We start from the raw sequence: 10,660 nt of genomic DNA on the forward strand, positions 1-10,660 counted from the left end.
AATATATTAAAAGTCTACAATAAAGGTAAAGATTAATTGATTGAACTATTTGATTCAACAAAAATTGATCAACTCTTGATATTGACAGTAGCATACCACAGTCTAGTTGTCGGTTTTCTTAGTTGACTAGTTGATTTGATTCAATTTTTTTAACATGAAATAAATTAATATATGATTTTTTAATTTAATAGCTTAATCAACGTCACAATAGATATATCAACTTGTAAATTTAAAATTATTAAATGAAGGTTATTGAATTTTATAATTAGTCAAATAACTTGATATGAGTATTTAATGAGTTTAAACCATGAGATTAAATATGCTATTAGAGATAATTTTTAATAAAAATACTAATTAGTAACTACTAATGTATATATAATTAGATATAACACAAAACCGAAGAGAAGAAAAGAGAAATCTAATCTAACCTATATGCTTTGCCATTCCTATCTAACTCAAGCTCTGATGGTAATATTTTCGCTAGACGTTGAAAAGGGATACGCTTGGTTAGGATGCATCCACTGAGAAAATAAAAGCAAAAGTGTTGTTCTGATCCTGCCTGATGAAGCCAGCCAATAGCCATCGATGGGCCATAAAAGACCCTTTTGAAGGCTCCCATCTGCCATAACTAGAAGCAATTAAGAATTTTGTATTCCAACAGATTGAAAAACTACAAGACAGTGCGGCAAATGGATCGGAGAGAAAGAGGAAGAGAGTTCACCAGCTAAATAGAGGGAAATATCCTGGATTTCCATCTTAAAAAATGTTAATGTACATATGTACACTATACAGTGACAGGTAATGAAGTGGAAACCATTCATCCAACCAAAGAACACTCTTAATTCTAAACAGACTCGCTTGGAATGCTTGGTTCTGCCCTCATTTTTACAATAGGAGTGGAAGGATTTCTAGACAAGATCAGGTTACCCTCAAGATCTTGTGTGCCATTGGCGGCAAGACGAGGATCCATCACAATTCTGCACGTACCTGGTGTCTCGCCTCCTAATCTAACGCCATAATACTCTAAATGGTCTGAAACGCTGTTGCCAATCACTGACCTGTATAATTTTTCCAAACACAAAGGACGTCAAGTATCAGCAAAGTGAAGTCACCTCAAAAACTGATAAGATCAATAGAACAATACGAATAGCAACCAAGAGTACCAAAAAAAAAGGAACACCAGAGTTGTTCATTTGCATCAGATGGAAAATTTTGACTTGAAATCTTGAACAAGTCAAGAAGGAAAAAAAAAAAAAAAGTTTTACCAAAAATAAATAGATTGTTGGAGATCACAAAAAGGGAACAGTACCTGCTACAAGTTGGGTCTTCGCCAGAACCATCACATACCTTCTCACATGTATAAAATAAAATACTAAATCCAGTACTGTGGAGCCATACCTGCAGTTAAGAAAAAAAGTTAATTCTTAGTCATATCGATGCATGGAGTTTGTTTTTTTTCCTTTCTTACATGCTGCTCTATGTGAGATGAATATACTGATTTTTAGTCAAATATATTCTACTCAATATGTAAAAGGTGTCATCCTCAATATACAAGGCTCCCCACTTTGTCGAGGGAGAGTTTTTTTATATATACACACACATACAAACACACAGACTTATCCTACTCCGCAAAGACTATTTTCACAACTTGAACCTGTGATCTTCTAATTGTAAAGGAGCAACCTTATCATTGTTACTAGGGTTTTCCCTCAATATGTAATTTCAGCAAACAGAAATAAGAAAGTGTCTTATTTTTTTCCCAATAAGATCAACCTTGGACACAAAATCTGAGAATGACAAAAAGAAATTATATAGGGATGGGGGTACCTTCTCTCAACAACGTAAAATATAACTACATATATATATATTTAAGCTAAAATAACACCATGCTCAATCTCCTGCTTCTCAATGCTTGTTTATTTATAGAAATAATAGGACCATAAAATACACAAACAAAGTAATAGACTAATCTTAGATAATAGCAAAGCTATTATTAAAATAACTTAATAAAAGGAAAGGCTACTTACTAAGTTGATTTCAACGAGGTGAAGACCTTAATTGTTCAACTTATAGGATTTCTAATGACCTTCTTACAATTGAATAGATATAGACAATTAGTTTTCCAATAGTACTTGCCATCCTGGATGCTATATGCTTTGCCCGGGCACACAAGTAAACAACGAAAAAATAAAAGAAAATCAAACTACGTGTGCTGCAACCATATTGACAATGGCGTACATAAACACATCCATTAGCAGACGTACACTCAAAACAAAATCCAACGTACTTTTTCAAATGTGTAATTTGATTTTGTTAGGATAACAAGATTCAATCATGTAATTTGAAATATTTTGAATGAGTCCATACTATCCCTAGTCTCTAGGATATGGTTTTATTCAACCATAAGATTAGGGAGTCAGCTATAATGGTTGTATTATAAAATGATAATCTGAAACCAATAGCAGAACATACAAAGTTTATACATTTTCAGATTTTCACCTTCATCTATATGTTTTTAGGTTTCAAAAAGCTTGACTAGAATTATTTTCAACTAATAGCCAGCCACTTGTTCAAAATTGGAATTCTTCAAAGTTCAAACTTACTCATAGAAAGTCAATAACCACTCAGGTTAATTCACATACAAGTTATCTCGAGTGAATGAGTTACAGACTGCAATGTATGTTAGAGGAAAGAAGCTGGTAATAAGGAAGTTACATATTGCCTCCGAAGAATGGTATGGTTGAAGGAATTTGGGGAATACACAGAACCTGTTCATAATATTTAGTTCATTGTGAATATATTAAAAATCATTAAATTGGATTTCCATCATTCAATCAGCCTAAGCTTAATAAAAAAATCACCATCCAATAAAGAAAAACTTAAGACACCATTAAGACAAATTTGATCTTTTATCAAAAAGCTATGGAAATGACATTTATCAATTCCAATAGTTTCCCATCAGACTGACATGCTTTTATAAGGTAAGGATCTAGAAGAAGCATGAATACGTTAATTTAAGAGCCAGAGGTTACCTCTCTTGGGACATGATGATATGTCTTTTTCGGAAAAAAAGGATAGTACGGGGGCAAATGAGGGACAATATCATGTTCATTCGTGACACGAATGGTATTTGGTACAAGTTGGGTATAGCGTAGAGCAAAAGCAGCATTGCCAATACGAGGCTGTCCAAATGTCATAACCTGAAGATTCTTGGCTTCATGATTGACCTGGGAACAAACCAAGAATCCTTCAACACAAGATTTGCCTGTTAAACTGCAGCAACTCAAGAAGTATAGAATCAACAATAGACTAAGAACCTCATTTAATATGTGCAGTGAACTGAACTTTTTGCTGTCTAATCACACTGACCCACATAATTTGTATACAATAAAAAAAATGAGGCAAACACATGATTAAATATGCAGAACTACAATACAAACAGAAGGTTAATGTAAAACAATCAAGAAAGGATACACTATGATTACCGTGAGATCCAAGCCGCAAAATGCAGCCATAGCCCCTCCCATTGAGTGTCCTGTAACCATGATATCAAGGTCCCCATACAATTCCATTGCTCTTCTAACAGAACTTAAAACACCAGGACGTATGGTTGTATTATGGTAAGCAGAATAAAATCCATGGTGCACCTGAAACAACACAGAGGCAATATAATGCTCTTAGTTACAGTTTTCTTACAAAAGTATTACTTACAAGTCCATGAAAAGGATTGCAACACACCATTGCATCAGGCATTCCAGGGTAATTTAAGTCAAGCTGCTTCCAGTACAGATCTTCAATCCAATTCTGTATGCTGTACATATCACACAGTACCAAACAAACCAGTGAGGGCAAGAAGATTTCCATAATAAAGTAGTATTGAGTTTGATATATTTTTGTTCAAATAATTCTTGAGACATCAGATAATGAAATCAACATCCATAAACATTTAATGACACTTTAGAGCATCAAAGCTCAATCCATCATGAAGATTGGCAGAACGCATACAGAATCACAAGCAATAGCAATCAGACTCGGGCAGAAAAAGATAATAGTCTAAAATTCTGTGCACGTTACTTACTAAAAATAATAGTAGTAACAAAACAACAAAATGCTATTATGCTAGTAAGCCCCATAGACTATTTGGAAAAGATTAATAGTGATGATCCCCATTACTTGAATAATATATCGGCTAATTGATTCCAATGGTAAGAATGATGCTCTTTTTCATATATTCCCCTCATAAAATGTACATGTCTTCATCCAGAACAAGTGGTTGCAACTGGCAATACCAGAAAAGAAATATATATACATCTATGGATAATACCAAGTACTAGGTGCCGTGATTGACAACTCTTTCACCTCGTGACTTCAATTATTGGAAAAATTACAATTTTCTAGGGTTAGGAATCCTAACCTGATTTGTTGCTATATTCAAGTTCCACTGTGACAAGAAAAGGAATCAGATAAGTTCACCTGTCAAGTTGCAGTTTGTCCCTTTTCCCTTTCCATGTACACCAAACATGGATACTTACCGGACTCAGAGGAATGAAATAAATGCACAAACTAGATAATGCATCAAGCAATATTTACATCTGCCTCAAAATGATTTCCTCTGCAAAAATATATCCATATCATGATATTCTCTTATAATCACTTAAAAATACTTTGCCTAAATACCATAATACTTGTAAAATGGTCATATCCATATCAGAAATGATACTTTTGGCAGATAACCCAGTCTCATTGAGTATAAAGCATGGACACAATATGCTATATATGAACACAATAGGAATAAACACACTGATGGGACTATTCTGAAAAACAGACACAAAAGTAAGATTATTGTCATTGCAAAGGAAGATATAGTAGCAACAAACAAATATTTCTATACATGTTTAATATTGTAGGTTACAACAGAAGTCAAATAAATATTTGATAATTACACTGCAACTTAAAGAATTTAATTTTTTCCTCTTCAAGGAATAATTGAGCTGCTGACACATATCTAGATCATCACAAACCTTAATCCCATTAGGTAGGGACGACTACACGAATTCTAGCCCTTCAATCATAATCTATCCATATTTATCCATAATCTAGCCCTTAATGAGGTCTTTCTCTACCTCATTTGCTACAAACTTCCATTCTATCCACTTGCCACACGGGTACTTCTATTGGTCTTCCTTTCACATGTCTATAAAATCAATAACTGACATTCCAACTTTATTAAGAAGTTTTGGAACTAAGATTTTATCTTCTATTTATTATTGAGATAAATATAGTTAAGAGTAATTATCTTTCAGTTAGGATTTCATCATCTTCTCTTTCAATCTTTCTCTATTTTCCAGTTATTCTGCATAAAGAATTTTTTTAGAAATGTGGTATAATATAAATGCCCAGTGGGATTAAGGGAAAAGGGACAAAAAGCCTCTCAAGGGCTCAAGGGCTACTTGAAACACCTGCACACACTAAGATTTGTTGTCTGTACTGTAGTATATCAATGTTGGCAATTCATTACATCAAACCCTGGAACTTGTAACCAGGCCCCATTAACAGTTCAAAGAATGATGGAGATTTTCACACATTACTCCAAAGACAAAAAATTAGAGCCAGGAGCACCCACAAACCTGTGTTCTTGAGTGCCTCTGAAAGCAATTACAATAGCGTTAAGATCCTTTGCCACCCCAACAAATCCCTGCAGTACACATTGATAATTATTATAATAAATATCAAATGATGAATTACAAGTAGGATGTAAATTCCACATGCAACTCTAGCTCTGAGATAGCACCTGAAGGCAGTGCTGGACATCAACAATCAGCTCTATTATTTCAAATCCCTGCTTAACAAAAAGCAATCATCACTAATAAACTAAAAAAGCAAAAACAAAGAATATCATCTTATTACCACACAAAGCTAATTGTCCAATCAGTGAAAGATTTTGTGTCAACAGTAATCCTACCTCAGTCAAATCATTACATCTTGAGCATGTCCATGTAAATAGTTCTGTCAAGTCTGACATGTAGACCTGCAAGTGTAAATATTGAAGAGATCATTAGTTCACATCATTGGAAACAAGTACATCTTAGCAAAATGAAATCATCTAATCAAATAACTGAGCATATTCAATTTAATCTTTATCAAGCATCCAACAGATAATTACTGCTTCAAAAACTCAAGAACTGGTTCAACCACTCACAGCACTGTTTTTCAAGTAGTAGTTCAAACAACAAATGGGATGTCTCCCATGTAGACCCAGTCAACTAGTTATCTAAGAAGAAAAAAGAATGAAACATGCAACATAATGAACGCTAGAGGTCTCTAAAGACCAGAATTTGAGCTCTGCACCAATAAGATGTTAACAAATGTTAAAAAATGAATTATTGATATTTGCTTCAAATTTAACTACAAACCAATATTGGAAACATAGGTTTTGTGTGATCGACAAAAGTATATGAGATTAACAGAAAATTTTGTAGGATAGCAATATGAGTTCAAAATGAATGCCTGGACATGAAAATGCTAAAATGGATGTGTGGAAAAATCAAAAGATAATTCATTCTTATGATATATGGGATCAACTGGATTACAAATGCATGAGGAGCATGACATGAAATCTCAAATCCATGTATCCATTATGTGAAAAAATTCATTATGTTGCAGAACATACTGCAGAAGCATACTCCACCAGTATTGTTGCAAGTGTGTGATTGTAAAAAGCCAAGTGACCCTGGTGCTTGTTCTTCAGTTCTGCAATACAAAGATGTAATCAGGAAATTCTTCGCACTTTTGCATGTCGAAACAAAACCTAATCATACTTACTACTTTGCATGCTCATATCATAAATTAATATAAGTTATAACTAGGAGAGAAACCAAGAGTACAACTCCATACAGCATGTATTTAACAGGGAGAGGGAGATAGAGAGAGATTTCTATGCTAAATTTGAACTTGCTGTATTTCATTGTGAAACATACTTGTGCAAATGTTACAGAAAATAACACATGGATATATCCTTATCTTAGAATAAAGAACTCCGACTTATGACAAGTGGGAAGAAGAAACTTTTAATTGCACACCATATGATTTACCAAATAAGTATATATCTAAAGACCACCACTCGAGATAAAGATCTTTTCACTGTAATCAGGTGAGATTAATAAATTTATGGAAGCCAGAGAGGAAGTATTGGATTCATCAGCATATAAAGACTGCACCCTGCTGTCATGCTCATGGTGGTGGGAGCCTAGAACATAGTCACATGCAAACTGTGCTTAAAGAAATCATAGTGGATGTTACACTATCTCTCAAAGCTCTTACCTGAAGAAGCATTGATTGTTAACAACATGATAAAGCATAAATTTTGATTTGTTTTGGGACTTAGGTTGCAAAAGTAACATCTGTGCAAACCCCATCTAGTTTAATGGCTTATCGACAATAATACAGAAGACATCGTTGGGATCAAGTGAACTTAGAAATAATCACCAATCAACTCGCATTGTCTTCTGAACATTTAATAACCCAAAAAATAGAATAGCTTCCACCACATAAAGAATGTGTAAGATTTTGTAACACAGATGACTCTCTCTTTCCATCACATAAGGAGCAAGGCAAACTAGATGTTGCACAGTTAAGCAACAAAATGTGCAAAATATGAGCATAATTGAGATGAGGATGTTACAATGTATGTTCAGTCATACAAAAAGGGATAGAATTGGAAATTACATCATCCTTAATAAGATTGAGTGGTGCCCATTGAAAATAAGATATCCAGGACACTTTAAGTAGTTTCAAAATGAAAGAAGAAGACCAATAAACAAACCTTGGAAGAGAGTAGATAGAATAAACATTTTGCAGCCAAAAAAATAAAAAAGTAGAGAAAAAACAAAAATACTTGACGGACATTTTTCAGACATGAAATGAGATATAATGGGCCTATAGAAGATATAGCTATGGAAGAGATGATAGGAAAATGAGGATCCATGCAGCCAAACCCACCTAGTGGGATTAACACTTGTGATGATGATGGGGCACGTAACTAATTTTATGGAAACTGTCAAAGCCCAATGCCATGTGATTGCTTGGGTTTGTGCATCAGCTAACCTTTGCTTGAAAGCATATTAAATCCTTACAACTCTATCGTTAGTTGGAATTTTAAGGATATTGTAGAAACGTTCAAGTTCCACGTGGTTCACCTGATATGAGTTAATTGGCAGTTGAAAGACATTGTTGAAACATAAAATTATGCAACAGCTTCACCAAACCAAGTGAGTACTAGCGTTTTAATGGTAGCCTAGAGTTACAGGTTGCATAAATAATGTAAGGTGTCATACTCACAGATTCCAAATTACCCCACATACTACTCACCTCAGTGGGAACACCAAGAAAATTCCCAATTATGCATGCATAGGCTGCAAAATGTTTTCACCTAACATTCTCCTGAATTCCAATATAATGCCACGAAACATTATCCCAAATTCCCAAGATAGCCACTCCCTTTCCTCAATCTAGCTTGTTTATTCATGTCCAACATTTACAATATGCATGTATCAACATCTGACCCATTTTGCCTTTATCTTTGCCTGGAAATCAGTAGAAAACATTTTTGTTCTTTGCCTTTGACAAACCAAGAGAATGGACAGCTAAATCTCACCATAACAATACGCCCTTCCAGCTAATTTAATTAAATGGAAGATACTCGCCAAGCCATATTTTAAAAATATGACAAAAACCACAAGTTCATGAACTGTATAGGACTCAACCATAAAGCAAACAAACTCATTAGTACTGCAGATTACCTCTAGCCCCAGATAAAGCAAACAAACTCATTAGTACTGCAACCATTAGCCACCTGATCTGCCCCATAACCTGCACAAGCAAAACCAATTAAAAGTTCAGAAAAATAACAAAGTAATCAATTATGTAATTCATGCAAAATAAAGCAAAGCAAACACCGTGATTCCCCAACAAGCTAACAGCAAGTGTATATACTTATATAGTTATATGTTCCTATACATCATATATAACGGATGCATACACATCGAAGATGATGTAGGGCAAGCCGACTAACCAATTACAGAGGTCGGTCGGGCCCCGAGCCGATCGGCCTGTAATACTATTCCGGCCACCGTGCGCGGACGGGGAATTGCACGGCGACTTTCAGAGGACAGCGACGTTTTGCCACAATTGCAATGAATTAATTGAACTTTGACGAAACAAAGGTTTCGGATAAGTTTCTTGTAGGAGCTTTGACTGGTTCTTGCTTACAAAACTGCCCTTGAGATTGTCGTAATTTACGCGGTGGTCGGCGACCAGGCAGGTGGCATTATGGTAAAATCGGGTTGAGACAGCAGCGCGTTGTAGACTCCTGTCCTGATGGGAATGGGGACGATGATGACGACGTGTAGCTCACTCTGAATTGGGTCGGGTCGGGTTGCCGTTGGTGGGAATGCACGTGAGTGGCACGTGGCATTGTGGCCGAAACCAAGCCTGACGAATTGAATAAAGTCAGTAATGATATAAAATAATGATAAGATAAATTAATATTGTTTTGTGTTTGATAATTGAGATATGACTATAAGGTGTAAATTATTTTATCTTTAATATATTTAGTATGTAAAAATAAATATCACGTATTATTTGATGTTATTTGTCAAAATATTAAATAACTTTTATATTCAGATTAAATACTTAATAAAATTTAATCAACTAGAAAAATAAAGTTAAGATACAAAAAGAATTAAAAGCATGATAAATTTGATGATAGTAAAGACGATGAGAAAAGGTCAATGGTGGTACTGACTAGAGTGAAATAGGAGATGTAGATGATGTGACGATATTAAATATGTGCAACAAAGATGATGATAATAAAGGATTATAGTAATATCGATTATAAATAATGTCGAATGATGGTAAAGATACAAATAATTAAATATATCATGTCAATGGTGGTGATTGAGTGAATGGCAGCAGTGTTGGTCTAAAAGGTGAAATCGCTCACCTTGAGTGCCTCTTATCCGGCCCAACAGAACGTGAGAGGAGGTTAATCATGGTGACCCAGCCGGACGTAGTGATTAGAGCCGGGCTCACCGTGCACAAGGAGCCCCTCTCACTTTGGAAAAAGGTATTTCACACTGTCGCTTGCGATACTCGATCCTTGATCTTGGTTCAAGATTCACCACGAAAGATACTTTGTGCCCTCTTCTTGACCAACTGAGCTGGCCATGTGAGCAAATGGCACCAATGTTACTTGAGTGATGGTGGTGACAACAATTTGAATGAGAAGTAGATGGTGGCAATGGACAATATTGAGAAGATGGATAAGAGGCCAGAGAGATTGGTGAGCTTTTTTGTACTTATTTGGCCAAGTAAATATACATTTTTTTCTCCTCTTTTACTTGGCTTATTTAATAACAGTGTAATACGTGGAATAAATTTATCCCAGCACCACAAGATAAGTTCATGAGATTATTTTATCTCTTTATAAATCCAATACAAAATGCAAGATTAATTAGTTAAAAATTATTATAATGTCAAATCTTGTACCAAAAATGTTATAAGATTTAATAGGACACATATTTGTTAATTTTAAAAAATATATTCAAAAGTTTATTAATTTTATATAAGAAAAAATCATAAAATTAATTGATACATTCATAAA

The 10,660-nt window shown here is 34.5% G+C and overlaps 1 protein-coding gene across 2 annotated transcripts; it reads right to left on the minus strand.

Moving 5' to 3' along the window:
• Positions 1-565: 565 nt before the first annotated feature.
• On the minus strand, positions 566-9,328 carry LOC127800265 (lipase-like). 2 transcript variants are annotated; one of them, XM_052334780.1, is made up of 11 exons: positions 9,071-9,328; positions 8,799-8,868; positions 6,671-6,750; positions 5,963-6,028; positions 5,792-5,839; positions 5,628-5,695; positions 3,739-3,811; positions 3,486-3,647; positions 3,033-3,227; positions 1,310-1,398; positions 566-1,058 (listed from the first exon to the last, which is right to left on the minus strand). In XM_052334780.1, exons 2-11 carry the CDS (start codon positions 8,863-8,865, stop codon positions 845-847), a joined length of 1,062 nt encoding a protein of 353 aa, XP_052190740.1. In that variant the 5' UTR covers positions 8,866-8,868; positions 9,071-9,328; the 3' UTR covers positions 566-844. The 2 variants fall into 2 exon arrangements, with proteins under 2 accessions (XP_052190740.1, XP_052190741.1); XM_052334781.1 differs by lacking the exon at positions 9,071-9,328 and having other exon boundaries at positions 6,684-6,750; positions 8,799-8,869.
• Positions 9,329-10,660: the final 1,332 nt, after the last annotated feature.

This window comes from Diospyros lotus, chromosome 4 (genome assembly GCF_014633365.1).
Source record: "Diospyros lotus cultivar Yz01 chromosome 4, ASM1463336v1, whole genome shotgun sequence".
NCBI lineage: Eukaryota > Viridiplantae > Streptophyta > Magnoliopsida > Ericales > Ebenaceae > Diospyros > Diospyros lotus.

What these genes read in the sequence shown, in the direction of transcription:
- LOC127800265 (XM_052334780.1), bottom strand. Translation starts at nt 8,865, where the DNA reads ATGGGGCAGATCAGGTGGCTAATGGTTGCAGTACTAATGAGTTTGTTT. An exon ending in AGAGGCACTCAAGAACACAG is followed by an intron (nt 3,812 to 5,627) that starts GTTTGTGGGTGC and finishes TGATATGTACAG; the next exon opens with CATACAGAATTGGATTGAAG. An exon ending in ATCATCATGTCCCAAGAGAG is followed by an intron (nt 1,399 to 3,032) that starts GTAACCTCTGGC and finishes TCTTAACTGCAG; the next exon opens with GTATGGCTCCACAGTACTGG.